The sequence below is a fragment of the Sarcophilus harrisii genome, chromosome 1, assembly GCF_902635505.1.
Source record: "Sarcophilus harrisii chromosome 1, mSarHar1.11, whole genome shotgun sequence".
Classification (NCBI taxonomy): Eukaryota; Metazoa; Chordata; class Mammalia; order Dasyuromorphia; family Dasyuridae; genus Sarcophilus; species Sarcophilus harrisii.
The window spans coordinates 58,385,998-58,410,488 of record NC_045426.1 but is presented as its reverse complement, the minus strand read 5'-3'; the positions used below and the strand labels follow the sequence as shown (position 1 = coordinate 58,410,488).

Below are 24,491 nucleotides of genomic sequence, written 5' to 3'. Positions count from 1 at the left end.
CATAGGGGACAGTATGCCTTAGTTGGATGTAGTTACTGCAGGAGCAGAAGTTACTCATTCCCCAGAATCCAGCCTTAGATAGAGCCAGTGATTCCTGACCTCCCTTCCACTCCCTGGAAAGAAGTGAAGCAGAGAAAGAATAGAAAGTAGAAAGTGTATGAGGGGTGGAATCTCAGGAGTGACTCATTAAGGCAGAAAAATGGAGGGTTTAACCACTTAGCCCCGTGCCTGGCATATGAAGCATACTTAATAGATATTTATTCATTAATTATGGATTGATTGTTTGGGGAAGAAGCCACTTCTTAGAGAAGTATACTTCCTAGATGTTAACATCCTGGAAAAAAGCTCTAGAGATACTGTCCTACTTACGGATCTGTTCCTAACTTACAAGCCCTTTCCCTTACCTTTCCTCTGATCACCTTTGTGACCAAGTCTATTCACTGATAAAAACAATTCCTTGTATTGCATCATTAACCTTCCAAAAAAGATTCACTATTTAAATATCCTCTTTCTTGGAAATTCCATTTATTGTGAGGAAAAGTCAGTTTCTTCATGTAAAAATAAAAACAATACCATGAAAGGTCAATAATTTTTGTTGATACTTATGAATCAATAGGAGTACACAAAGTATAGGCAATGAAATTCACAGCAATGTGAAAGAGACTAACTAGCTGGCCATCTACAGCTAAATGACAAAGTGGATGAAAAGTGCATTTTGTCGAGATGATGAAATACAACTAGAAAAGTAGCCCATCAGTGGCAGCCAAGGTGGCACAGTGGATAGAGCACCAGCTCTGAAGTCAGAGGACCTGAGTTCAAATCTGGCCTCAGACACTTAACACTTCCTAGCTGTGTGACCCTGGGCAAATCACTTAACCCCAATTGCCTTAGCAAAAAAAAAAAAGTAGCCCATCAAATGAATCTATCATTTGGATAACAAAAAAGTAACTTGCCCTTAGTAACATGCATGGTTAGTATGCAAAGACATTAATGATGATGCAAGTAGGGAGGAAGGATGACTTTTGCAAAGGCTTATTTTTACAGAGAGAGTACACAACAGCTGCTTGCATGTTAGACAAAAGGGGAATGTCAGGAAAGAAATGAAATTATTTTGTCTGTCTGGCTAGGATGGGTAGAAGTTCTGGGATTTTATATAAAGGTATTGCCCAAGTGGTCCCTTCATGAGAGATCTGTTTCTTTTGCTCTTAGCTAATGTTAAAGGGGCTCCTATTGAAAATTTTGCTTTGGGCTCAAGAATTGAAGTTGACATTCCTGGCTTGGACAAGTGAACATTCTGAAAGCATATCTGTCAGAGGCAGAAAATGTCCAGATGTCATTGAATCCCAAAAGAAGTGAGTTGATTTTATTACAACTTGAAGCAATGTTTATTTAACATTCCACTCTCATGGGATGTACCAGCTGACTTTTATAAAAGAATTCCCCTTTTCTTTCAATGCATCAAACATTCCAAAGGTTTTATTGTATGCAGAGGTACCACACAGGACACCTTTGTCTCAGTTCCAGATATTCAGCATAAATATATTCGACAGTAGGTTTTAGATACTGAATTATGGTTTTGACAAACTAAATAAACCTATATATACATATATATATATATATATAACCTTTATGTATATAAAGGTTATAAGTTATATTTCTATATAAAGGTTCATTATATGTGTGCATATAGACATATAAACATATTTATATTTTGGGGGAGTTAAATAAAATAACCTAATATTATGTAAATTTATTATATAATGAGGTTTGATTAATTTGATAACTTTTGCTCAAAAAATTACTATAAGATTAGAGGATAAGGATCTTTGCCTACACAGTACTTCCTATAGCTATTCACTTGTAGTATGACACTTTGCTTAGGGGATAGAGGGGATTTCTATGATTGGTTCTAATTAATGGTGGCTCTTTCCAAGGTGAATCATGACAGAGACTCAGGGGAGAAAGACTCTTGTTGGAAGAACCATTCTTCCTCCTTGTTCTGTAAAAGCAAACTGTCTTTTCCATTCTTTTTAGCTATTTGGACTTCCAGACCTGAGTTCCTCAAAGGTAGAAGGAGAACATCTTTCTTTCCCTCCCTCCCTTCTCTAGATTAAAATGGAGCTTTGGAGAAGAAGCACATGGCAAATGGCCTGTGTTTGTCTAGGTCGACAAACTGTGGCCAGTGGGTCAGATTCAGTCTTCCACCTGTTTTTGTGGCCAGTGAACTAAAAATGATTCTTATGGGTTAAAATAAAGTTTTATTTTATAATACAAAAACCACTCTTAGTTATATGGCCACACAAAAATAGGTCATGCTGTATTCGATCCTTGGTCTGTACTCTGCTGAACCTTGATCTAGATAAATCTGAAAGGGGAGATCCTGGAATTCCAAATCCTGGCTACCCTTGTCAACCTTACTGTTTCCCTTTCTAAGCACAGGTTAGAGACTAAAACTCTTGAGATAGGTTTTTTTGTTTTTGTTTTTTGTCTCTTTATCTTTTTGTCCCCCAGGCATGTTTGAAAGGTCCTAAAGGAGGTGCAGGGGATAGAGCACTGAACCTGGAATCAGAAAGACCTGAGTTCAAATGTTACCTTAGATGTTTAAGGACCCCTGGGTAGTTCACTTAATCCACTGAAGAGGAAACAACAAACCATTCCAGTATCTTTGCCAAGAAAACTCTATACGGGGTCACGAAGAATCTGATGAGATTGAATAACAACAAAGGATTGACATTTCCTGAGTTTAATCATTTGGGTAGGGACCTCCTGGAGTAGTAATTTCAAAGTGGAAGCTGAGGTTTCCAGGGTGTACTTTGCCTGCTCCTTAGGGATATGTGGTTAATCAGTGGGAGGGTGGGAAGTTGAATCGAGTCCTGTCCTGTAAATTCTCTTGATAAACAGGTCTTGGGTGTGGTTTCTTATACAATCATACCCACTCTTACTGTCCCACTCCCCAACCCTGTTCCCTCCTTTTATAGTGACAGCCCCCAACATGACTACTTCTGAGTCAGGTGTTCTGGCAGCTGTAATCTTATCATTCCCTGGACATCCACAGCAACAGGTGACTGGAATAATTCCATCCCCACCCTAATCTTCCAGCATACTCATCACTTGCTTCCCAGCAGGTATCCTGTGGAGGGCAGACTGTGCCCCAACCCTATCTCACAACATGAGCAGGTATGGTTGGGTTATTATCAGTAGGGACCTGAGCCAAAGAAAGGAACTAATTAACTAACCCTATAGGGTTAGACTCTCTATGTGAATCTCTGGGGGGTCCTAGACCAAGCATCAAGTAATTTTTATATTAAGATCCTTTGGAATATAATTATTAGATACTGGGTTGAGTTCACAGTACATGAGATCTTTAGGGGAATCTCAGAGACCATTTAACCCAGACTCATTTTATCTGTAAGAAAAATAAAGAAAGTAAAGAGGAAAGTATGCTTTAATCTTTCTTTCTGTAGAGATGGATGGAATTTTTCATCATAAGTCCTTCAGAATTGCATTGAATCAGCATTGAAGGCTGAGAATAACTAAGACATTTACAGTTGATCATGATACAATATTGCTGTTTCTGTTTACAGTGTCTTGGTTCTGCACATTTCAGTTTATATCAGTTCATGTAAATGTTTCCAGGTTTTTCTGAGAGCATCCTACTCATCATTTCTTATAGTGTAATAGTTTTCCATCACAATTATATCCAACAACTTGTTCAGCCATTCCCCAGTTGATGGACATCCCCTCAATTTCCAATTCTTGCACTACTAAAAGAGTTACTATAAATATTTTTATACATAGAGGTCCTTTTTCTTTTTCTTTTTTGTCTCTTTGGGACACAGATCTACTAGTGGTAATGTTTAATCAAAGGGTATATCTTTTGGGCATAGTTCCAAATTGCTCTACTGAATGATTGAATCAGTATACAACTTCATGATTGGTGAATTGGTGTCCTAATATTCCCTTCTAACATTTGTCATTTTTATTTTCTGCCATATTAGTCAATCCGATAGGTGTGAGATGGTACCTCAGAATTGTTTTAATCTTTATTTCTCTAATCAATAGTGTTGTGGAGCATTTTTTTATATGACTCAACACATTGATTACTTTGTCTGAAAATTACCTATTCATATCCTTTTACCATTTATCAATTAAGGAATGATTTTTATTTCTACAAATTTGACTTAGTTCTCTGTACAGTTGAGAAATGATGTCTTTATCAGAGAAACTTGCTGTAAATTTTTTTTCTATAGTAAGGATTACTATATACTTTTCTTCATTCTATTCCCCCCCTTTATCCTATTCTCTCCCTCCCCTTTCACCCTACCCATTCTCAAAAGTGTTTTTAGGCATTCTACTTTAATGTAGTATTCAAAGCTTAGATTATTTTCACCTTATAGTTTAAATTTTCCTTCCTCTAAAGAATTATATTTTGGATCATATGGATGAAGAAGAGAAGGGTGATATAATGGATAGAGAGCTGGCCTATGAGCCAGGAGGACCTTGCCAAGTCCTACTTGGCTGTATCAACCTGGGCAAGTCCCTTAAACACTCAGTGTTTTATTAAGTCTCTAATGATAAATTGATGAGAATATGTTGACTTGCATTGGTAGAAGGAGTTTCTTTATTTGGGAGTTATCTATGCCAATAAAATCATGGATCCAGTCACTGTCCTTTTCCCCACGGATAAGGAAAAATGTACTCCATCTTCTGATTATGCAATCTGGATTCTGTACTGATGTACTCAAAGCTTTTAATCTTGTCAAGAACTGCAGTTATGTTTTGTAAAGTAGCTGTAAAATACCTATATCTCTATCATGGACTGATAGAAGAAATCACAAATGACTATTGCAGGGGAAAAGGAAATGAACAAATCAGAGAAGACCTCTTTTTGTCTCTTAGACATCTAAGTCACCCTCTATTGCCTCACTTCATCGTGAAGGACACCTGATTAATTAAAAATTTACCTGGTGTTTAGGGTTATCTCATGTAATCCTCCACAAAGATCCTATGAAACAAGTGCAGTGGTTTTTGATATTTCCATTTTACAGGTGGGAAAAGTGAGACAGAAGGAGGTTAAATGCTTTGCCTAGAGTCACAGAGCTAGTAAATATTGGAGACAGTGTGAATCTAGTTTGTTCTGACTTGGAGTCCAGCGCTCTATTCCCGGTTCCACAGGGACTTTCTCAAAGACTATGCCAAAAAAACACAAGCTCTGGCAGGCCTTCCCAAGTTGGGCAACACTTCAAGAAGAGGCATGGTGACAGACTGTGTGGTTGTCACCTGAGGAGCAGCTTAGCTAAGTTTGGAGTCGCTCATCATCCAAGCTGGTGTTGAGTTATTTTGGCCACAGCAACTCTAGAATACTGTCTTTTAAGACACCGCAATTGCAACTTAAGTTGGTGGAGGGCATCTCCACTAACTATATCTTGGGCTCTTAAAATATGAAAATAAGTAGAGATCCAGACAATGCTATAGCAGGAAGTGAAATGATACCTTCTCTCTGATATTTAGCAAATGTCATCTCTGGTGTTTTACTCATGGCATTGAAAATTGGAAAGGAACTTGGAAATCCAACTCCCTCATTTTTTATAACTGGGGAAATTGAGGCCCAGAAAGCTCAAGTAAGACCAGAACAGAAATTTGAACACACATCCTCTGATTTTGAATCCAGTTGTCTTTTCTTGATGCAACACTGCCTTCACCAATTCCCAGAGTTCCTCTCCAGTGGAAGATTCTGATGATCTCTAACAAATTTCTTTCTTGTAAACATTTCATTTCTGAGGCTTATTCTTCTTTGAGTTCTATGACAATTAATTAAATTAACAACTAACTTCTTTTCCTACAAACATTTAATTTCTTAGGTTTATTCTACTCTGAGTTCTCTGACAATTAATTAATTAAACAAACACATATGAGGTACTTGCTGTGTGCAGACCAGTCAGAAAGATCTTCATTAAATTCTGGTCTTAGATGCTTATTAGCTGTGTGACCGTGGCCAAATCAATTGATCTCTGTTTATCTCAGTTTCCTCATCTATAAAATGGGGATAATAATAGTTCCTACTTTCCACAGTTGTTGTGAGGATCAAATGGTATAACAATTGTAGTAAATGTTATATAAATATTAGCTATTATCATCATCATGAATTATTATACTATATTCTGGAGGAAGTAATAAAGTTTAAACAAGACATAGCCAATAATCGTGGCCTTTGTAGAATTCACAGCCTAACTGGGCTGAAGAGTGGTCTATAACTAAAGGATTATAGTAAATGTTAATATGAAGTCTCATGATTTCAAATTTAATTATTCAGGAAAGGAGGGAATTGTAGTTATTTCCAATAGTTTGGATCTGGTAAATGGGGACAGGGGTCATGCAATAGAGCTCCTGTAACTAATTCCAGAAATAACCACAATGATTTCTATGAACAATGTTGAGAATCTGCTCACACAAAATGCATCTACCTACAAGCCCAATCTCCTAACCAATTTTACACCAGATCGTATAATTTAGATCTGGAAAAGATTTTAGTTTAGAACCCAACCCTGACATCTTCTGACATTGAGGCCCAGAAAGGTCAAATCATTTGCCCAAAGTCACACATATGTAAATAGTAGATCTAGTTTATTAGTAAGCAACTATGTCAAAGTGAAGGAAACAAGAGATTTGAACTGATTATAAGCAGAGACAAACACAAACACAATAGTAGGAAGAGAGTTACGGAAAAAGACTTGACCAAAATACATTTCCAGTGATGACCTATGTACAAGAAGTTGGTAAAGGATGTCATTCAGGAAATGTAGTATCAGAAAAAGGAGGTTAAAGGGTTATGTAGGAAGATCGGGGAATTCAGAAGAATGTCTGTACACTGTGTAGATTCTTTTTTTTTTTATTTGTACATTTTTTTTCAGTTACACATAAAAACAATTTTTCACATTTTTTTCCTTTTAAATTTTGAATTCCAAATTCTTCCCCTCCCCTTGAGAAGCCAAAATTATTTGATATAGATTATACATGTATAATCTTGCAAAACATATTTCTACATTAGCCATGTTGCAAAAGCAGACACAGACAAAAAAAAAGGGTTGTTTTTTTAAAGTATGCTTTGATTGGTATACAGACTCCATTAGTTCCTTCTCTGAAGTGGATAGCATTTTTCATTCTAAGTCCTTCAGAATTGTCTTGAATCTTTGTATTGCTGAGGATAGTTAAATCATTCACAGTTGAATATTACTGTTATTAAGTACAATGTTCTCCTGGATCTGCTTGCTACATTGTGTAGATGCTCTCTGGGAGCTCTGTGTGGATAAGAATAACACAGTATTAGAAGACCTGGATAGGTTGTGATCTGTGCTGATAGAGGAAATATCCAGAGATGAAATTAAAAATCCACTGAAGCACTAATATCTATCCTCAAGCGTTGCCAGCAGGCCTGGCCTACTTTGGGTTCCCACAAATTTGGGTTCAGGTTGAGAAGATCAAGTTTCAGTGATAATTTATCTAAATGACTCATTCATTCCTACTCAGGTAGAAAGTTGGGATCATCATAAATTTCTAGATCTAGCAATTCAATTGTTCCCCATTCTAATAGAACAAAGAATAGTCTTGGATAAATAAAACATTTAATTGGGACAGAAATTAACAATAAAGCAACAGGGATCAACCTCAGGCTTGCTTCTGAATGAAAACAGTTTCTTTCCTTCTTCCCACAGGTACAGTTTGGGTGATTTGGTCCTTTGCGCCATACAATTATGAATCCACCAGTGGTGACTTCCATTTTCTTTATTTTGTCCAATCTTTCCTCTTCTTTAGGTAATCTATCTGTATCATTGACTCTCATATCTCATGAGAATTGAGTCCTCATTCTCCCAAGATTATATGTGCCACAGACCCAAGCCTCATGAGAAAGTATTCTTTCCTTGCCTTGCCCAAGTCTTTTTGTATATATAATATTATCTTGTCTTTGAGTTTCTTAATAGCAGAGCCCTGCTTAGTACTTGATTTCAGTCCACCCAGCAACTAATACAATGTCTTTTACATGGTAGATGCTCTGTAAATATTGAATTTGGGTATGGAAGAGGAACTCATAAAAAGATTTATTGAATGAATAATCAGGAAAAGAAGAGGGAATATTTATTTGTGGGCAGAAGAGATTTTAGAAATCTTTTAGTCCAAAACCCTCACTTTACAGATGAGGAAACTGAGGTCTAAAGTTACTAAGTGATTTGACCAAGGTTACAAATGACAGAGCTGGGATTCAACCTGGTTGCTTTTGTTTAGTATTGTCACTATATTACACTACCTTCAAGTCCTCAGATGAACTTAACTAATAACTAAAGCATGTTATCTAAAACAAAAACATCCAGCTTTTCCTATTGATGAATGTTTTCAATTTTTTTCCCCCAAAGAAACATTAGTTAATTACTCTCAGGAAATTGCTTCTTCTCTCAGGCACCATGACTGACTAGTACTACTTATAAACAGCACAAATAGCCCATACTCTCTCCATGCCAACCTTTTGTTACTAAAATTGACATTATTATCAGGATGCCTTTTCCCTAATGTTCATCATTTTAAAAAGGTTTCCTCTTTTTTTTCTATCTTACTGGGAAACATTTGCAACCAATATGGGCATACAGTAATTTAATACCTTGAAATTCACTGTTGTAGAATTTATAAGCCAGGAAATTGATTCAATGTGCATTACTGAAAAACTCGTCCTTCACAATATTCTGGTCTTTTTGGCTACTTGCCCCAGTGAACATGTTCCCCGGTTAGTTTGTTTCCTGCTGCATTTTGAATTTCTGTTCTTTGCTGCATTTATGGCTCTTCCTCCCTTCAGCCTGAATCCGTCTGCTTTGTATCTAAAAGCCAGCAATTTTCACAAAGTGCCAGGAAACAATCTTAGCAACCAAAGAGATTTGTGAATTTTCCTGCTACAGAATCCTGAAGAGAGGATTTGATAGAAACCAAATGACTTTTCATCCCACTGTGTTCTCTTCATCTAAGGTCAAAAGGCAAAATAAAAATGACAACTTTAAGCAATTGTACCTGATATAAAAATAACTCTTGCTCCTTGATGATCGCATTTTGAATATTAGAAATTATTTCCCACTCTGTACTTATGAGCCTTGCCACATTTAGAAATAAGAGTAGCCATACTGTCATCTTTGACTCCTTATCCTAATTTGCCCTGAATATCCAAACCATTGTCAAGATTTATCTTTTGTACTTTTACATCTTTTGTATACATGGTTGCCTCTCCAGTCACATAGAAACTTGCCTAATTTAAGCTTTCTCACTTAGACTATTGAGATAGCCATTGAGTTTTCCCCCTATCTTAAAAATTTCTCTGTATTCTGATTTCCTGAAGTATAGGTCTGCCCATCTCAATTCCTTCTTCAATAAATTACTTATAATCTCTAGTATAAAATATAAAGTCATTGTTTGCTTTTCTAGCTCTTTACTACCTTGCCCCTTCCTACATGTAACACTCCATCTCTGAGCTTTGAGCTGGTGGTTCCCCATGCCTAGAATGCTCTTGTTCCTCATCTCTGCCCCGTATCATAGCTGACTTTCTTCAGGAATCACCCCAAATTCCATCTTTTGCAAGAGATCTTTTACAAGGCCCTCCAATTATTTGAACTTTATCTTATGAGGTTATCTTCTTTTTACTTTTTCTGTATCTTATATGTATATATTTATTTACATATCTCCCACATTAGAATGTAAGCTCCTTGTGGGCAGGAATTGTTTTTTGTTTTTTGTTTGTTTGTTTTTTTTTGGCCACTTTTTGTATCTCTGGTACCTAGGATAGGCCTAGCACAGATCAGATAGTAAGTGCTCTATTAATGTTTGTCGAGTAAAAAAGTGAGTGAGTGATTGGAGTGATTTATCCAAGGTCACACAGCTACCTTAGGAAATAGGCTCAGGAAAATTGTGTTTTGCTCAAAATCATGTAGTTAATAATGTAATCATTCCAGAGTGGACACAAAAAACTGAAGAATTTCAGAATTGGAAAGGACTAAGTGGCCCAATCCATACCAATTCATATGTTAGAAAACATTCTTCCAAACTAGTCATTTAGTCTGTATCATTAAAACTCTAATGAGGAACTAACTGTAGGCAGCTCAATGTACTTTGGAGTAGTTGGAATTGTCGGAAAGTTCTCTTCCATAGATCTGAAAATTCATCTCCACCACTCTCACTCACTCCTTCTAGTTCTTATATTTGGAACCAGGTAGAACAAAGCCAAACCCACTTCTAATCACTTGCTCTTTAATTACTGAAGACAGAGATCATGTCCCCTTTAAATCTTTTATATTCTAGGCTAAGTAGTCCTAATTCTTTCCTCCAATTCTCATGTGGCATGGAATCAGGGTCCTTCACTATCCTAGTTGTTGGCTTCTAGAATCCAGAATTGAATGAAAGGCTCTGGGAGCTGATCTGACCAAGTACACTTGTTACCTCCTTTTCCCTAGGATTTAGTTGGCTCAGCACCAAGCCTGAAATTTGGCGTCTTGAGTGGTTTTTTGCTAGATTTTTATTTAAGATACAACATTCTGTAACTTAGCCTTTGCTCACCAGTAGATAAGGCAAAATAAGTGAGGGAGATTAGGAAAGAGAAGCACCTATTGGATGTCAAGTTAAGTCAGCTACATTTATTAAGCATCTGCTATGTGCCAGGTATTGTGCTAAGGACTGGAGATAAAAAAGACAGACAAAAAGACAGTCCCAATTCTCAAAGTGTTCGGAGTCTAATGAGGAGAGAGTATTTTTTATCTTATGGGCAAGGCAAGCATTACCTCTAACTCTAGGAGCAGGGTTTTCCAGCTGTCTTGTATTTTGTGAGGGCAAAGAGATAGATTTCCTTTTATATCCCCAGCACCTAGCACAGTGTCAGGCACATAGTAAGCATTTAACCAATGCTTGTTTATCTGATTTGCTTGGAGCTGCATTATAAAAGGTCTGAGACTTTGAGACTTTGGAGAGACAAACTAGGCAAACTAAGAGCTTCTTTCTCACCACTTTCTTGGTTTTGCTTCCTGAACTCCTAACACTTCCTGGCCTGAACCTCTGCCTAGCAACCAGTTTTCCTGCTTATATGAACATAAAATCATAGGATTTCAGATTTAGAATTAGAAGGGACTTTAGAAGTTATCAAGTTGAACCTAATAATTTTACAGATAAAGAAATTAAAGCTAAGTGATTTGCTCAGAGTCACAAAGCTAGAAAGTGTCTAAGGAGGTTTCCAATTCAGGTCTTCCTGACTATCCATAACCAGTCTCAGTACCTTAGATTATTCTAGAGGCACCTTGGTACCAATGGGGTCTGGATATTTGTTCTTCCAACTTGGACTTCTTCCTTCTCAGATGTGGACTATTCTTCCCCTCCTCCTAAATTTCTGAATATGTTTAGTCTTGTTTTTGGATGAAATGGGCAAAGGCAAAGGAAAGACATTACAAATGGAAGAAAGGGATTACTCACTAATGGGAGCATTTCCAACATTGTGATATGTGGGCAGAGGGGATTTTAAGGTAGCAGAGTCTTCTCATGTCCCTTAGATGAAATCACACGAGGGACTTTAGTTTTGGCAATAAGCACAATGAAAAGTACAAAGCAAGCTCCCAGTAAACTCTCCAAATCATTTAACATTGGGAACTTTCTTTTCTCTTCTTCTTGTTAAAGCACCCTACTAGGTTAATTATGAACTTTTAAGAAATCTATGGTATAGATTATCTTGAGGGTTTGCCTATTCATAGAGAAAACTTAGATTCAAACAGATATTTTCAAAAATGTTTTGTAATATTAAAAAAAACTTTCTAAATTAGGTCACTTGCTTTTCAGCAAGCTACATCATTTATCCATGTGCAAAAATTAACATTCATCAGTTTTTTTCTCCAACACTGGTGTCAGGGGGCAAGAATAACACCAGCCTAATAGGCTGTTTGTATAAGCATGAGAAAACTACATAGCTGAATGTCAAGAGAGAACAAATCTCTCTACAATGCTTTTATAACAAACTATATTTTGCTTTCTATTCTCAGCACCTTCATTCATGTCTCTTTTCTCTGAGGCATTTTCTTCCTTGTGGAGGATTGATTTAATAAAAAGCAATCCCTGAGTGTTGTTTTTAGGATCTCAGCTTTGGTTAGCTGCCACTGGAAAATCTTCTCTTTTGGTGGCCCCACAAGAACAATGCTCTTCAGTCTGTACTTCAAAGTAGCCTCTCATATTCTATCTACCCTCATCATTCACTGGGTAGACTAATGAGACATTCTGGCACTTTGAAAGCATCACATGTTAGTGAAGAATCTTGGAAAAGAAGTTTCAAGCATAGAGGATGTAACCTGAAAAGAACCAATCATGCTGGAGCAAGATGCTTACTAAAAGGATCACAGACTTTGGAGCTGGAAGAGACCCAAAGGCTCAATTAGTCTAACCCCATCATTTTGCCATATTGAGAAACCAAGGCTCAGAGAGGAAAATGACTTGTTCAAAGTCACAGTAAATAGAAAAACTGGGATCTGAACTCAGATCCTTTGATACAATTATTTCTTCTTATATCATTTTAAGGTTTTACTTGATCACATCTCTGTCTAGAGAATTCCTGTTTCCTAAAAACAGTTCATTTGTCAGTTTTATTAATCTCGGTTCCTGACCATTCTGGGGTATGTATGTGTGTGTTGGGGTAGGGGTGGTAATAGAAAACTTATGCCTAGTTCTTATGTTTTATACCATTCAAGGACAATTGGGATAGATTACGCTCTATCATTAACTTTTCTTATATATGTACATATATACATGCATGTTTCCCAATAAGACAGCTCCTTAAGGACAGACCACTAAAGATCTTGTGCAGTGTTTTAAATGAAGGAGGCATTCTGGGAATATTTGATTATTGATAGCCACTCCTCAAGAGTAGTGGCTCATTAGAATGATTCCATCTGTTTATTAGACTTTCTTGTTCCTTTGTGTCTCAACATTTGCTCCTGAGTCTTCCCAGGAACAGAAGATTGACTCTTAGAGGGCATCTTCTCCAACTTCACCTTAGCCATCATAGTATCATAGATTTAAAGTTGAGATGAACCTAGTTCAACCACTTACTTTTTGCAAATGAGGACATTAGGAATTCATAAATATTAAGTAGCTTGCTCAAAGGCACAAAGGTAATAAATAATAGAGTTGACTCTTGAATCCATAACCAGGCACAGAAGATTGACTCTTAGAGGGCATCGTATCCAACTCCACCTTAGCCATCATAATATCATAGATTTAAAGTTGAGATGAACCTAGTTCTACCTCTCAATTTTTACGAATGAGGAAATTAGGATTCATAAATGTTAAGTGGCTGCCCAAGGACACCAAGATAATAAATAATAGCATTGCCTCTTGAATCCATAACCTCTGATTCTAAGCAGAAAGCTCTTTCTATTATAAAATGCTACTTCTCCATATCTGGATAGAGGAAGGGGACGGGATGGACTTAACAGTATAAAGAGGGGAAATCATATCACTGACACTATCTCCTATAAAATGTGAATAATATTTAATAATAATATTATTTGTACTATCTGCCTCCCAAGCCTATGTAAACATGTTCTTATTTAGCTGACTGCTCACATGAGAGCCCCCAAAGGCTACTTACTTCAGATATATTTTATGCCTGCCCTCAGCAATAGGGGGAAGATTGGTAACTGTAGATCCCAATCCAAATTTGAAGGTAGCATCAGGTGTTGGTGCCTTTGTTCTAAATGTCAATGTTTGTATTACTGTCTTCCTTAAGAATTTTTAGTAGAGTTGGGGACTATATTAAACAACCCTACAATTAACTCTGGTAACAACAGGGAACAGCAAGCTCTGCCCAGCTCAGTGCTTTTTCCTGAATTAAGAGCCTGAAAGAGGATAGTTGACATTAGTTAAAATAAACTGTGAGGCTAAATAAAGTTTCAGCATAGGTACTAACCATGAACGTGCTGATGGCTATTCATTAGCTTTGACTCAGAATCAAAGTGTAGAAATCAATTTCCCTACTCTTCAATGATGGGAAGACTTACTTAACACTGTTTATCACTGTGGATGATGGCAGGACTTCCTTGGGATATGGTACTGTGTAGTAGTCTTTTATTTCTAAGGTCCTGGTCAATCCAAGGAAAGGAATTATACAGCCTAGGCAAGCAATGAAAACTGTATACACACAACTAGAAAATTGCCCTTTTGTATATTACTGTTCACCTGAGACTTCATCTTTTTGTTAGAACATGACAACTTATGAAATAAATACTTAAATCTTTAGAGTGGAATTTTTAATCTTTAAAATAGGTTTGTTGTTATTATGTCCAACTCTTTGTGACCCCATTTGGAGTTTTCTTGGCAAAGATACTGCAGTGGTTTGCCATTTCCTTCTCCAGTTCTTTTTATTGATGAGAAAGTTTGAAGTAAAGAGTTAGTGACTTGCCCAGAGTCACACAGCTAGTAAGTGTCTGAAGACAGATTAGAACTCAGGAAGAGTTCATGGTCCTCTATACCACCTAGCTGCCCCTAAAAATAGGCACATTTATTAAATGTAAATTGTATCCTCCTGTGCATTGCCACCCTACAAGGCTGGTTATCTTGTTCCTTCATTTTATTCCTGAGACTCAGGTTTGGGCTTATGGAACCTTTATAGAAGGAGAAACTGAAGTACTTGACCCAGGCTTTTCTTTCCTTTCTGCTTTTGATTTTTCTAATCTCTAGTTTTCCATGGTAGCACACTGCACTTTTTCTGTTTATTTCTTTTCCTCTCCTCATGGACAGCTGCAACCCTCCAGGTTCCTGGCTTATGTCAACAGGAAAAAAAAAATCTAAAGTTCCCTTTTTGTTGCTGCTGACCCTTCTTAATGCTGATTGCTAGCTCTTCCCTAAGTTCATTTATCCTACTGAGTGCTCTTCTTCTCTCCTCCCTAGTCAGCTCTATGGCAGGTCTCCCTCTTCTTCCTTATAGTGGAAGCCTCCTTTTGACCAACTAGGAATTTATACAGTTGCTTTGTTTAGTAGTACATACAATCAGATACATCATTATTTTAGACTCTGTGCTAATTTAGAATCTTGGGATGACAGTGATAAAAGAGATCTCAGAGATCATCCAATCTAGAGATCAAGCAACTATGAAAGAGAAGAGTAATTTGTGAAGTTTTCTGATAGGAGTTATATTCTCCTGAGTAAAACTCTCACCATTCAACTCTGATGTTGCCTCATGATATGGCAGTGATCCCAGGTTCCTAAAAGTTATATTAGTGAAGAATCAACTTTTCTAGTATGATTCTAGAAATAGACTTTCCGTTTTCCAAAGACCAACCTAGCTAAAAAGGGAGAAGCAAACCATCAATTGGCTGGCCACTTGTTGATGAATTTCTTGGTCATGACAACCCATGAAACAAATAAAAATATAAAAGTTTCTCACTTCTGTACAACCCATTTCTGCTTTTTCAGTGATTATGGTAAAATTGCAGAAGGAGGGACAAAGAGTACTAAGAATCAAAACGTTTTTCTTTTACCACGAATAATATATTTTATACATGTATAACTATATTAAATATATTTTCACATTAGTCATGTTGTGAAAGAAGAATCAGAACAAAAGGGAAAGACCACAAGAAAGAAAAAAAAAGAAAATAGTATGCTTAGATCTGCTTTCAGACTTCATAGTTATTTCTCTGGACATGGATAATTTCCATTATGAGTTTTTTGGAATTGTCTTAGATTATTATACTGGTAAGAAGAGGAAAATCTACCAAACTTGATCATTGCACAATGTTGCTGTTATTGTGTATACTGTTCTCTTGGTTCTATTCACTTCATTCAGCTCCAGTTTATGTAAGTCTTTCCAGTTTTGCCTGTAATCAGCTTGTTCATTATATGTGTGTGTATGTGTGTGTGTGTGTATACACACACACATATATATAATTATTATCGTAAAGAACAACAGCATTCCATTATATTGATATACTACAACTTTTTGACTATTCCCCAATTGGTAGGAATCCCCTTAATTTTTTGTACATGTGGGTCCTTTTCCATTTTTTTTATGATCTCTTTGAGATACAGACTTAGTAGTGGTATTGCTGAATCAAAGAGGATGGGTCACTAATAATAAAAAAAAGATATTGGTGCTCCAAATGTGAGATCCTTGCCCAATAACCAAAAAAGGAAATAATTCTTGAGGGACTGAATCATATCAATCTTGACATTCTCAAAATAAATGAAACCAGAAAACAAAAGGAAGCTGTAGCTTAAATCAAAGGATAAATCAGGTTCTTCTCAAAAGACAAATAAAGGAGTTGATAGAGTTGTTTTTTTCTTTCAAGCAAAGTTAACAAAAACATATTTCAACAGCCATTGGGTCATCTCCTATTATAGGGCATATGGGAATTATTTGCTAAAATACCACCATGAAAAGAATTGTAGCTTAAAGAGGGATCAAAATCTTTATTTAAGATTGATGAAGAGCTAGCAAAAGTTTATGAAGAATATGCTATGTTCTAAATTAAATCAGCAAATATTAGGATGAGAGACATCATGATGGTTAGAGAATTGGTTTTAAAGTCATAAGGTTGTTTCAGGTCCTATCTCTGAAACATGCAAGCTGTGTGACCACAGGCAAGTCATTTAACCTCTCAATGCTTTATTTGAATTACAGAACAGTTTCTGATCTACATTGGTTTGAGGAACTCTCTGAGGCCAATGGGAGTTCAATACACCAATGAAATGATAGATCCTCAAAAAAATAAACAAAAAAAGCTTTGATATCTGGTCAATTGAAAATGGTCATAAAGACATTGAGAAAAAACATGTTGTAAATTGTGGTTCTGAACAGAATCAATGTATCTAGTTTTAGAAGAGAAAGTGTTAATTGGAGGTTGGGAGGAGGGAAATTTGCAGCAAATATCTTTGCTAAAGATATATTATTTAAGATATATAGAGAATTGATACAGCTATAAAAATGAAATTAAAATGAAAAATTTTCCATTAAATAAATTAAAATGCAAGCAGTTAAAAAAAGAAATATAAGCTTATAGTAGCCATATAAAAATGTTTCAATCATTAATAAGAGAAATGCAAATTAGAACAACTGTTAGATTTCACAGCACATCCATCAGATTGGCAAAGATGACAAAACACAAAACTGATAATGTTGGTGGGACTGGTATACTAATGCACTGTTGGTGGAGCTGGGAATTGGTCCAACTCTTCTGGAAAATAATCAGACTTATGCTTTAAAAAGTCACTCATCCATACATACCATTTGAGTATAGCCATACCATTATGAGGCCACTATGAGGAACATGGGAAAAGGAAAGAATGAAGGAAGAGAAGAATGATAAAAAAAAAAATTAATGTGTGGTTCAGGAGGAAGAAAGGAAAGAGTTCAAAGATTTACCGACTACTCAAAAGCACCATGTCTACACTCATGAATATTTTACTCATGGAAAGAATTTGGAGGCATTAAACAGCATCAGAAAAAAGTGAAAATGATTACATTCTAATGGAGAGGAAACAATTTCTAATATGAGAGTCATCCCTGAATCGGCATATGGTTGGACCACTGACTCTGAGAAAAGATCTAAATAAATACAGTTGGAAGAAAAAATAAAAAGGAGAAAAAGATATGGCATATAATTAAATCAACTCCTTTTTTAAATTTGTTTTTCAGTTATGTTATGAGCCAGAACTTGAAACAAGGTGATAATTCACTGGAATTGATAGAAACAATGCTTGAGTTTACACCTTTGAAAATTCACTCATCAGCTCACACATTAGAGTTCACAAGCTCAGAAGATTCACAAGTCAGAAACTCACAATCCCACTCTCTCAGAAGAGGGGTCAACCTTTGGGTTCACACCTTTAAGAGATCATATATAAGGAGCTCCTGGAGTCAGTGGGGGAGATGAGAACCAAGATTCAGAGGGAGCTGGAGGCGACAAAAGACAAGCTGCAAGAGTTCTTGGAACCAAGGAGGAAGAGAGGCCTCTAAGAAAGCTAACCGGGACCAAGGAAAAAGACAAGGCTTGGAAGGAGAAAATAAACTTTTGGATTTTATCAGCTGGCTGGATTTGAGGTGATTATTACTCTGAACTGAAACTAAGACTGCCTCCAGAAAATTCACAACAAAGGCCTAGCTTGATGAGTATATTCCCAATGAAGGATATATGAGAGGGGATGTATGGATTGTACCAGATGAGAGGGCATGGATGGGTTGCAACCTGCATCACTGGAGGAAGTACTTGCATCACTGAGACTACAAATCCATCCAAATATCAAAGTAAAATGAAGTCAGTCATACCTTGTACTGCCAACCTCACAGTGTGGTTGTGAGAAAATTCATTGGTAATTTGAAAATGCTAGAGAAATTGGAATTGTTGCTGTTATTACTAAAGATACACTCTGATTTTTTGCTCAATTATTCAACCCTTTGTTCTAATTTACTTACATAAGTATAAGCCTCTATTAGTCCTAAAATGGCCCAAATTTGATGCTTAAATAGCCTGCTCCCAGAGGATTTTAAAAAATTTAACTCAAAGCAAAATGTGCTGATTATAAACCAACAATTTTTTACCTGCTAACCCAGTGAGCCTGTTGTGGTCCATTTTCATCCCCAATTTAAACAATATTTTCTATCATGTTGATGTATGTACCGTAACTTACATTTAAGTTCGTAATAGAACAAGTTTGTCAGTGAAAGAATCTCTTTCTCACTAGCAGGTAATTATTAGCCTTTCTCCTGCTCATGTAGGATTCCTATTATTGTGATTCATCCTAGTCGCTAATTACCTGACATTTTTGACATGCCAAATTTATCTAAAGAAGGTAACATTTAGGCTGGAACTCTTCGTAGGTTTTACATTATTTAAAGTGATTTCACAATATGTGCGTGTTTGTCACACACAATGGTATAAATTTACTTTGAATCATAGAGTGTCAGGTCTGGAATGGATCTAAGAACAAAGAATGTCAGAGCTGGAAGGACCTGAGAACTGGGAGTGTCAGAGTTAGGAGAGATCATAGAACAGACAATGTCAAAGTTGGAAATGAATTTAGGAAAGAGAATATCAGAGCTTGGAGAGATTAATTTAGAACCTGGAATATAAAGCTGGACAAGACCTTAACAGGTGAATTGTAAGAGCTGGAAGAACTGCTAAAATACAGACCATCATAACTGAAAGGAATATCAAAACATGGAATATGAGAACTGGAATGAACCTCAGAACTTTGGATGTGAGAGCTGAAAAAGACATCTCTTAAGAGACTCAATTTCTTCATTGAGAGGTGGAATTATGTGATGGAAGGAGTGCTAGACTTGAGATCTGGAAACTACAGTTAAAATGCTGCCACAAGCTAAATGATGCATTGGATAAAGTTTTAGCCTTGGAGTCAGGAGGACCTGAATTCAAATTCAGCTTTAGACATTTACTAACTATGTGATCCTGGGTAAGTCGCTTAAATCTGATTGCCTCCAAAAAGAAGAGAAGAGAAAAGAAATCTTGCCTCACATAATTAGAAATTAGACTTTGGATTAATTCCTTAAGCGCTTGGAGTCTCTTCATCTGTAAAAAAACAAAGACAAAAGGGAACAATACTCAAACTAGTTATCACACAGAATGGCTATAAAGAAAGCATTTTGCAAAGCTTAAAGAACTATATGAATGTCCATGAATAATAACAAGAAAGAAACTGAGACCCACACAGAGAATGGATTTCTTGTATTTAATGCAGTTAATCAGTGGTCAAGTTGGATAGCATATTTCCTGCCTCTTAGACGTCTATACTATTTCTCTGTTTTTTAAAGCTTTCTGTTTCTAATAGTCTAATCTCACCAATGTAAATTATCCAGGGACTATATTAATAAAAGATTCATAATTCACAAATAACTACAGAGAACCAATTACTCTCTTCTCATCTTTGGTATATGGGGACTGTCACTAAAGTACCTTTGGCTATTGTCTAGGCTCTAGAGACTTGCTTATACTGTTCAGTTGCTATTATAGATTCATAGCTCACTAGAATGAGAAAGGACCTCAGAGATTAACTAACCTAATTCTTTTTGGGGAAGAAATCGAGGCCCACTGAAGGCAAGTGGCTTAAGTCCCATGTTCAAAGAGCAAATTACAGGGACCAGAATTCAGGTCTTTTTACTTCTAGACCTGAAGTAAATGTTTTTGTGATAGGGTCATTTTGGTACCTTGATATATTGGTGTTTTTTTCACAAGCAGAAAAATCCTAGAGAATTGAGGTCATTATTTAGAAAATTTAGAGAGGAAAACCCTGCTTTTTGAAGTTGACATGTTGATTAATTCATAATCTCATTCTTTGGACAAAGGAGAATACCTTCTACAAAGTGTTCATACCTCTCAGGATTGTTGAGTACCTTGCAAATTTTAGAGTGTTTTTGTTTGTTTGTTTGTTTTTAGCAAATTTAGTTGCATTTTTGTATTTTTCTGGCCCTCACATATAATAAGATCTTAATAATAACACTTTATTTTTCTGAGAACATCTTTCTTTTATCTTATTCTAATGAGATTGTGGGACTATAGATTTAGAAGCAGAAAAGACCGTAAAAATCATTTCATCTAATCTTTTCCTTTTACAAATTAGGCCATTGTGGCCCATGGAAGTTTCCCTTTACTCTGTCTCAGACTTCCCAGTCCAATGCCTGCACTTTCATGATGCTGACAGCTTTCCCCTTCATTTTATGGGCAGCTTAAAAAAAGAGCAAAACACTAAACATGAGAATGATTCACCTAATTTAAGACAGAGTCTTGTTGGGAAACCCAGGAAACTTAATCTCTTGATATTCAAGCTCCTTCCCTATCTACCAGACTATATTATTGGCTTGTCTACTTTGATTTAAAAAATTTAATCCCTCTAGAAAACTTCATCATGTGCTTAATTACTGTCTTTTCTAAGATACCACTTTTAGATAGATCATTAGAGTTTCCTTTTGAAAGTATCAAGTAAAATCCTGCTAATTAAAAATTGTTAGAGCTAGAAGGGATATTAGAATGTAGCATATCGAGGCTAGAAGAGACTTTAGAACACAAAATGTCAGTGTTGGAAGGGACCCAAGAATCATAGAATGTCAGAGCTGAAAAGGGCCATCGAATATGGAATATAGACCTATGAGGGATATTAAAACTGGAAGGCTGGGAGGATCTTTGGAACATAGCATGTTAGATTTGGATGAGACTTTAGACCATAGAATAATCAGAGCTGAAAGACCCTAGCATATTAGCATTAGGAAGGACCAGGGAACATAGAATATCAGAGCTGGATGGGAGACCAGAAAATGGATTGTCAGATTTGAACGGAATATAGAACTCAATATCAGGACTGGAAAAGACCTTAAAAACGTAGAATGTTTAAAACTACCTTAGAACATAGAATGTCGAGGGTGGAAAAGAATATGAAATGCCAGAGGTGGAAGGGATTAAAACATTTGGAATGTTAATTTATCAGATCTGAAAGAGTAGAATATAGAATGTCTAAGAGATCTTAGAACATAAAATGTTCTAGCTGGGTGCAGCTTTAGAAGATCGAACATTAAATCTGGAGGGCGCTTTAGAAGATAACAGGTAAAGTTGAGTAGAAAATGCCAGGGCTGGGAGACAGCTTAAAACCCAGAATGTTGTAGTCAGAAGGGTTCTTAGATCATTTTAGGACTGGGACTGGATGGAATTTAAGAGATCATTTAGACCAAGTCCTTCTTTTGACAAAGGAGGAAAAGTAAAACTCAAGAGAGATGAAGGTATTTGCCTGTGGCCATACAGGAAGCCAGAAGCAGAACTGGGCCCAGACCCTAAGTCTTTGTTGAGCTAGAATTGGATTTTACAGAGCTTAAGTTTTTAAGGGCTTAAAAACCAGATCTAGCCTCTTCTTGTACAGTAAAAAGGGGAAACTGAGAAACGGGGCCATCTTTTCTATGATGTCAGGAGTTTTTTGTTTTGTTTTAAGTTGCTAATAAGGAAAGAGCAAACCCTCTCACTGTTTTGACCGTACTTCTTGCCCAATTCCCCGAATTCCTTGTTCCCTGATGCTTTCCTTGGTCTGTGCGGTTGGAGTTAGGGCAGAAATACCCTCTTTCTGTGCCCCCCTCAGCACCAGGAGGGATGCAAGGGGGCTGAGGCTTTTGTATCTTTGTAGGGATGGCTCAGCTGCCTCCACCCTTTCTCCCTGGGATTGGTCGGCCCCGATGCTTATTAAATTATGTTTTAGTTCCATGTATGTGTGTCTTAAGACACCAAGAGGGTCCAAGCTTAATTAAGAAAACCACGGAATCCTCAGCTATTAATTAGCGAGTGACTCACATGGGCATTGTCCCCAGCCAGCAGGGAGGTTGCTTTAGCCCGGAGGAGCCGGGCACCCGAGCCGGGATGGAGCTGCTGCCGCCCGAGCCCCGGCTTCCCGATCGCGTTGGATTTGAGCAGGCTTGGCTCCTGGACAGAACGTGGGTACAGCGGGCGGGGTGGCCGCCCCTACGCCCGTCGGCAGCCCCGCTTCCCCCACTTGCCTCCCGCCCCTGCGGGCTCGCTGGCCGCCAGCCGCCCCGGCCCGGCCCCAGCTTGCTACAGGTTCGGACTCATCCCCACCCACTTCCCCCGGGCCGGCCCCAAAGCGCCTGCCTCCTCCGTGCGCTGGCTGGCCAAGCCTGGGCTTCTGGCCGCAGAGCGGCTTTGCGCTGCCCTGCCCTCGCCCTAGAATAAAGTAGCGGCCGCAGACAGCGCCTCCCCTCAATGCACGCGAGCTAGCGAGCGAGCGCCGCCGCCGCCGCAGCCCGGAGGAGCGGCGAGCAGAACCCAGCCCGCGAGCGCCCCTGCCTCTGCCCGAGCCCAGCCTGCCCGCCCTGCGGAGGAGGAGGCCCCCGGCCCCGGCGGCAGCAGCAGCCGCAGCCGCAGCCGCAGCCGCAGCGTCAGCCCAGCAGCAGCGCGCCCGGCCGCCCAGCCACGGGTAAACTCCCCTTTCCGCGGCTCGGCAACGCCAGTGCCAAGCACCGGGCGCCTTCTCTCTCCTCCTCCTTCTCCGAGACCGCATTGCATTAAACCCTGCTTGCAGCTAAGCGCGGCAGCCTGCTGCATCTGACGCCTCTAGTCCCTGTTGCCTGTCGAGCCAAGCAGTATCTTTCTAGCCTCCTTTCCGCCCTCTCCCCTCGCCCTCTCTCGCGCTCAGCCGGGTATCCTTGTGTGCAACCAGATGAACTTGGCCTCTGGACTCCGGGCACGCTCATGTCTATCCACTGCTAAGAGACTGGGTGAATTCTTGGCTTTGCCCTACTTCATTCCTCCCACCCCTCACCCCCCACTTCTTTTTGAATTTTCGGATGACAGCCACAGGAGCCACTTTTATTCCCTCTGTATCAGACACTGGAAGGAAGTAAAGTTTGCTGAGCAACCTGCAAAGAGAACTTTCTTCCAGGGGCAAGAAAGCCGTGGTGTCTGTGTGTCTGTGTGTGTGCGTGTGCGCGCGTGTGTGTACACACACAAGGCTGGAGCAGGAAAAAAGCTTAGTTCTTCGAGTGGCTCTTCTCTGCCCCTCCCTTTTCGAACCAGGGAATTTGTTGAGATAAAGTGATGAGATGAACAAGTAGTAGGAGAGGGGATAGAGAGAAGAGAAAGAATGGGGGCAAAGAAGTGGGGACAAGAAGGGGAATAAAGGAAGGGAGAGGGGAAAACGAGGAGAGGGAGAGCAGAAAGTGGCAAGGGGAGGAGAGAGAGAGAGAGAGAGAGAGAGAGAGAGAGAGAGAGAGAGAGAGAGAGAGACAGACTGAGACTGTCACAGGGAGCTGAGCTTGGAGCAGGCTCTAAGGCGTACACTCCAAGAAACAGAAAGGCATGATTTGGGGGTGGGGTGGGGGGAGGGGGGCTGGAGGGAGCGCTAAATATTTGGTTGGGTGTTACCGTGTGACAGCAGTGATGGGGGAAAGCTTTTTCTTTGCTCGGATCTGATTTCCTGGTGCTGTCTTCTCTCTGGAATGCAAAACCTCACACGATGGAAACAGGTTTGTCATCCTAGCTCGTGTGTGTGTCGGATGGTAGAAATGATAATAACAGTATCGTTCACCTCATTATTTTGTCCCTTTGCTGTTCTTTAGATTTTTTTTTTTTTTTTAAGAGAGATGAATCTTGAGATGCAGCTGGGTCCTTGCATCCATAGCGGTGCCTATAATTGCCACTTGATTACAGCTAAAATACCCTTTAAGATTAAGTTTCCTGAAATGATTTAAAAATAAACACAGATGGGAAAGGGGGGGGGGGGGGAAGCTGTAATGAAGCCCTTGGACTTTTTTGTGGAAAATTTAAATAAAGTGAATATTTTCTTTAAAAAAAATGTGTCCTCTATCTTAGCAGTTGGAGGGGACCATCATCTCTCCCCCCACCCCATCTTTGAAATGGAGTGACGTGGTTTTTTTTTTAAACTGGTTTCCTTAAAATGCTGCTGACTTTGAACCTATGTAGATAGGA

General features: G+C 38.3%; 1 protein-coding gene across 7 annotated transcripts in view; it reads left to right on the top strand.

Moving 5' to 3' along the window:
• Positions 1-24,491, top strand: part of MGLL (monoglyceride lipase) — a 177,255-nt gene that overhangs the window by 1,086 nt on the left and 151,678 nt on the right. Inside the window, exon 2 of one of the 7 annotated variants that reach the window (XM_031956264.1) lies at positions 1,210-1,352. In XM_031956264.1, the coding sequence (XP_031812124.1) occupies positions 1,213-1,352 (140 nt within the window). In that variant the 5' untranslated portion in view covers positions 1,210-1,212. Of the gene's footprint in view, positions 1-1,209; positions 1,353-3,028; positions 3,178-22,587; positions 22,981-23,886; positions 24,029-24,491 lie in introns of those variants that run through there. The other 6 variants (XM_031956252.1, XM_031956279.1, XM_031956271.1 and 3 more) reach the window with 6 other exon arrangements.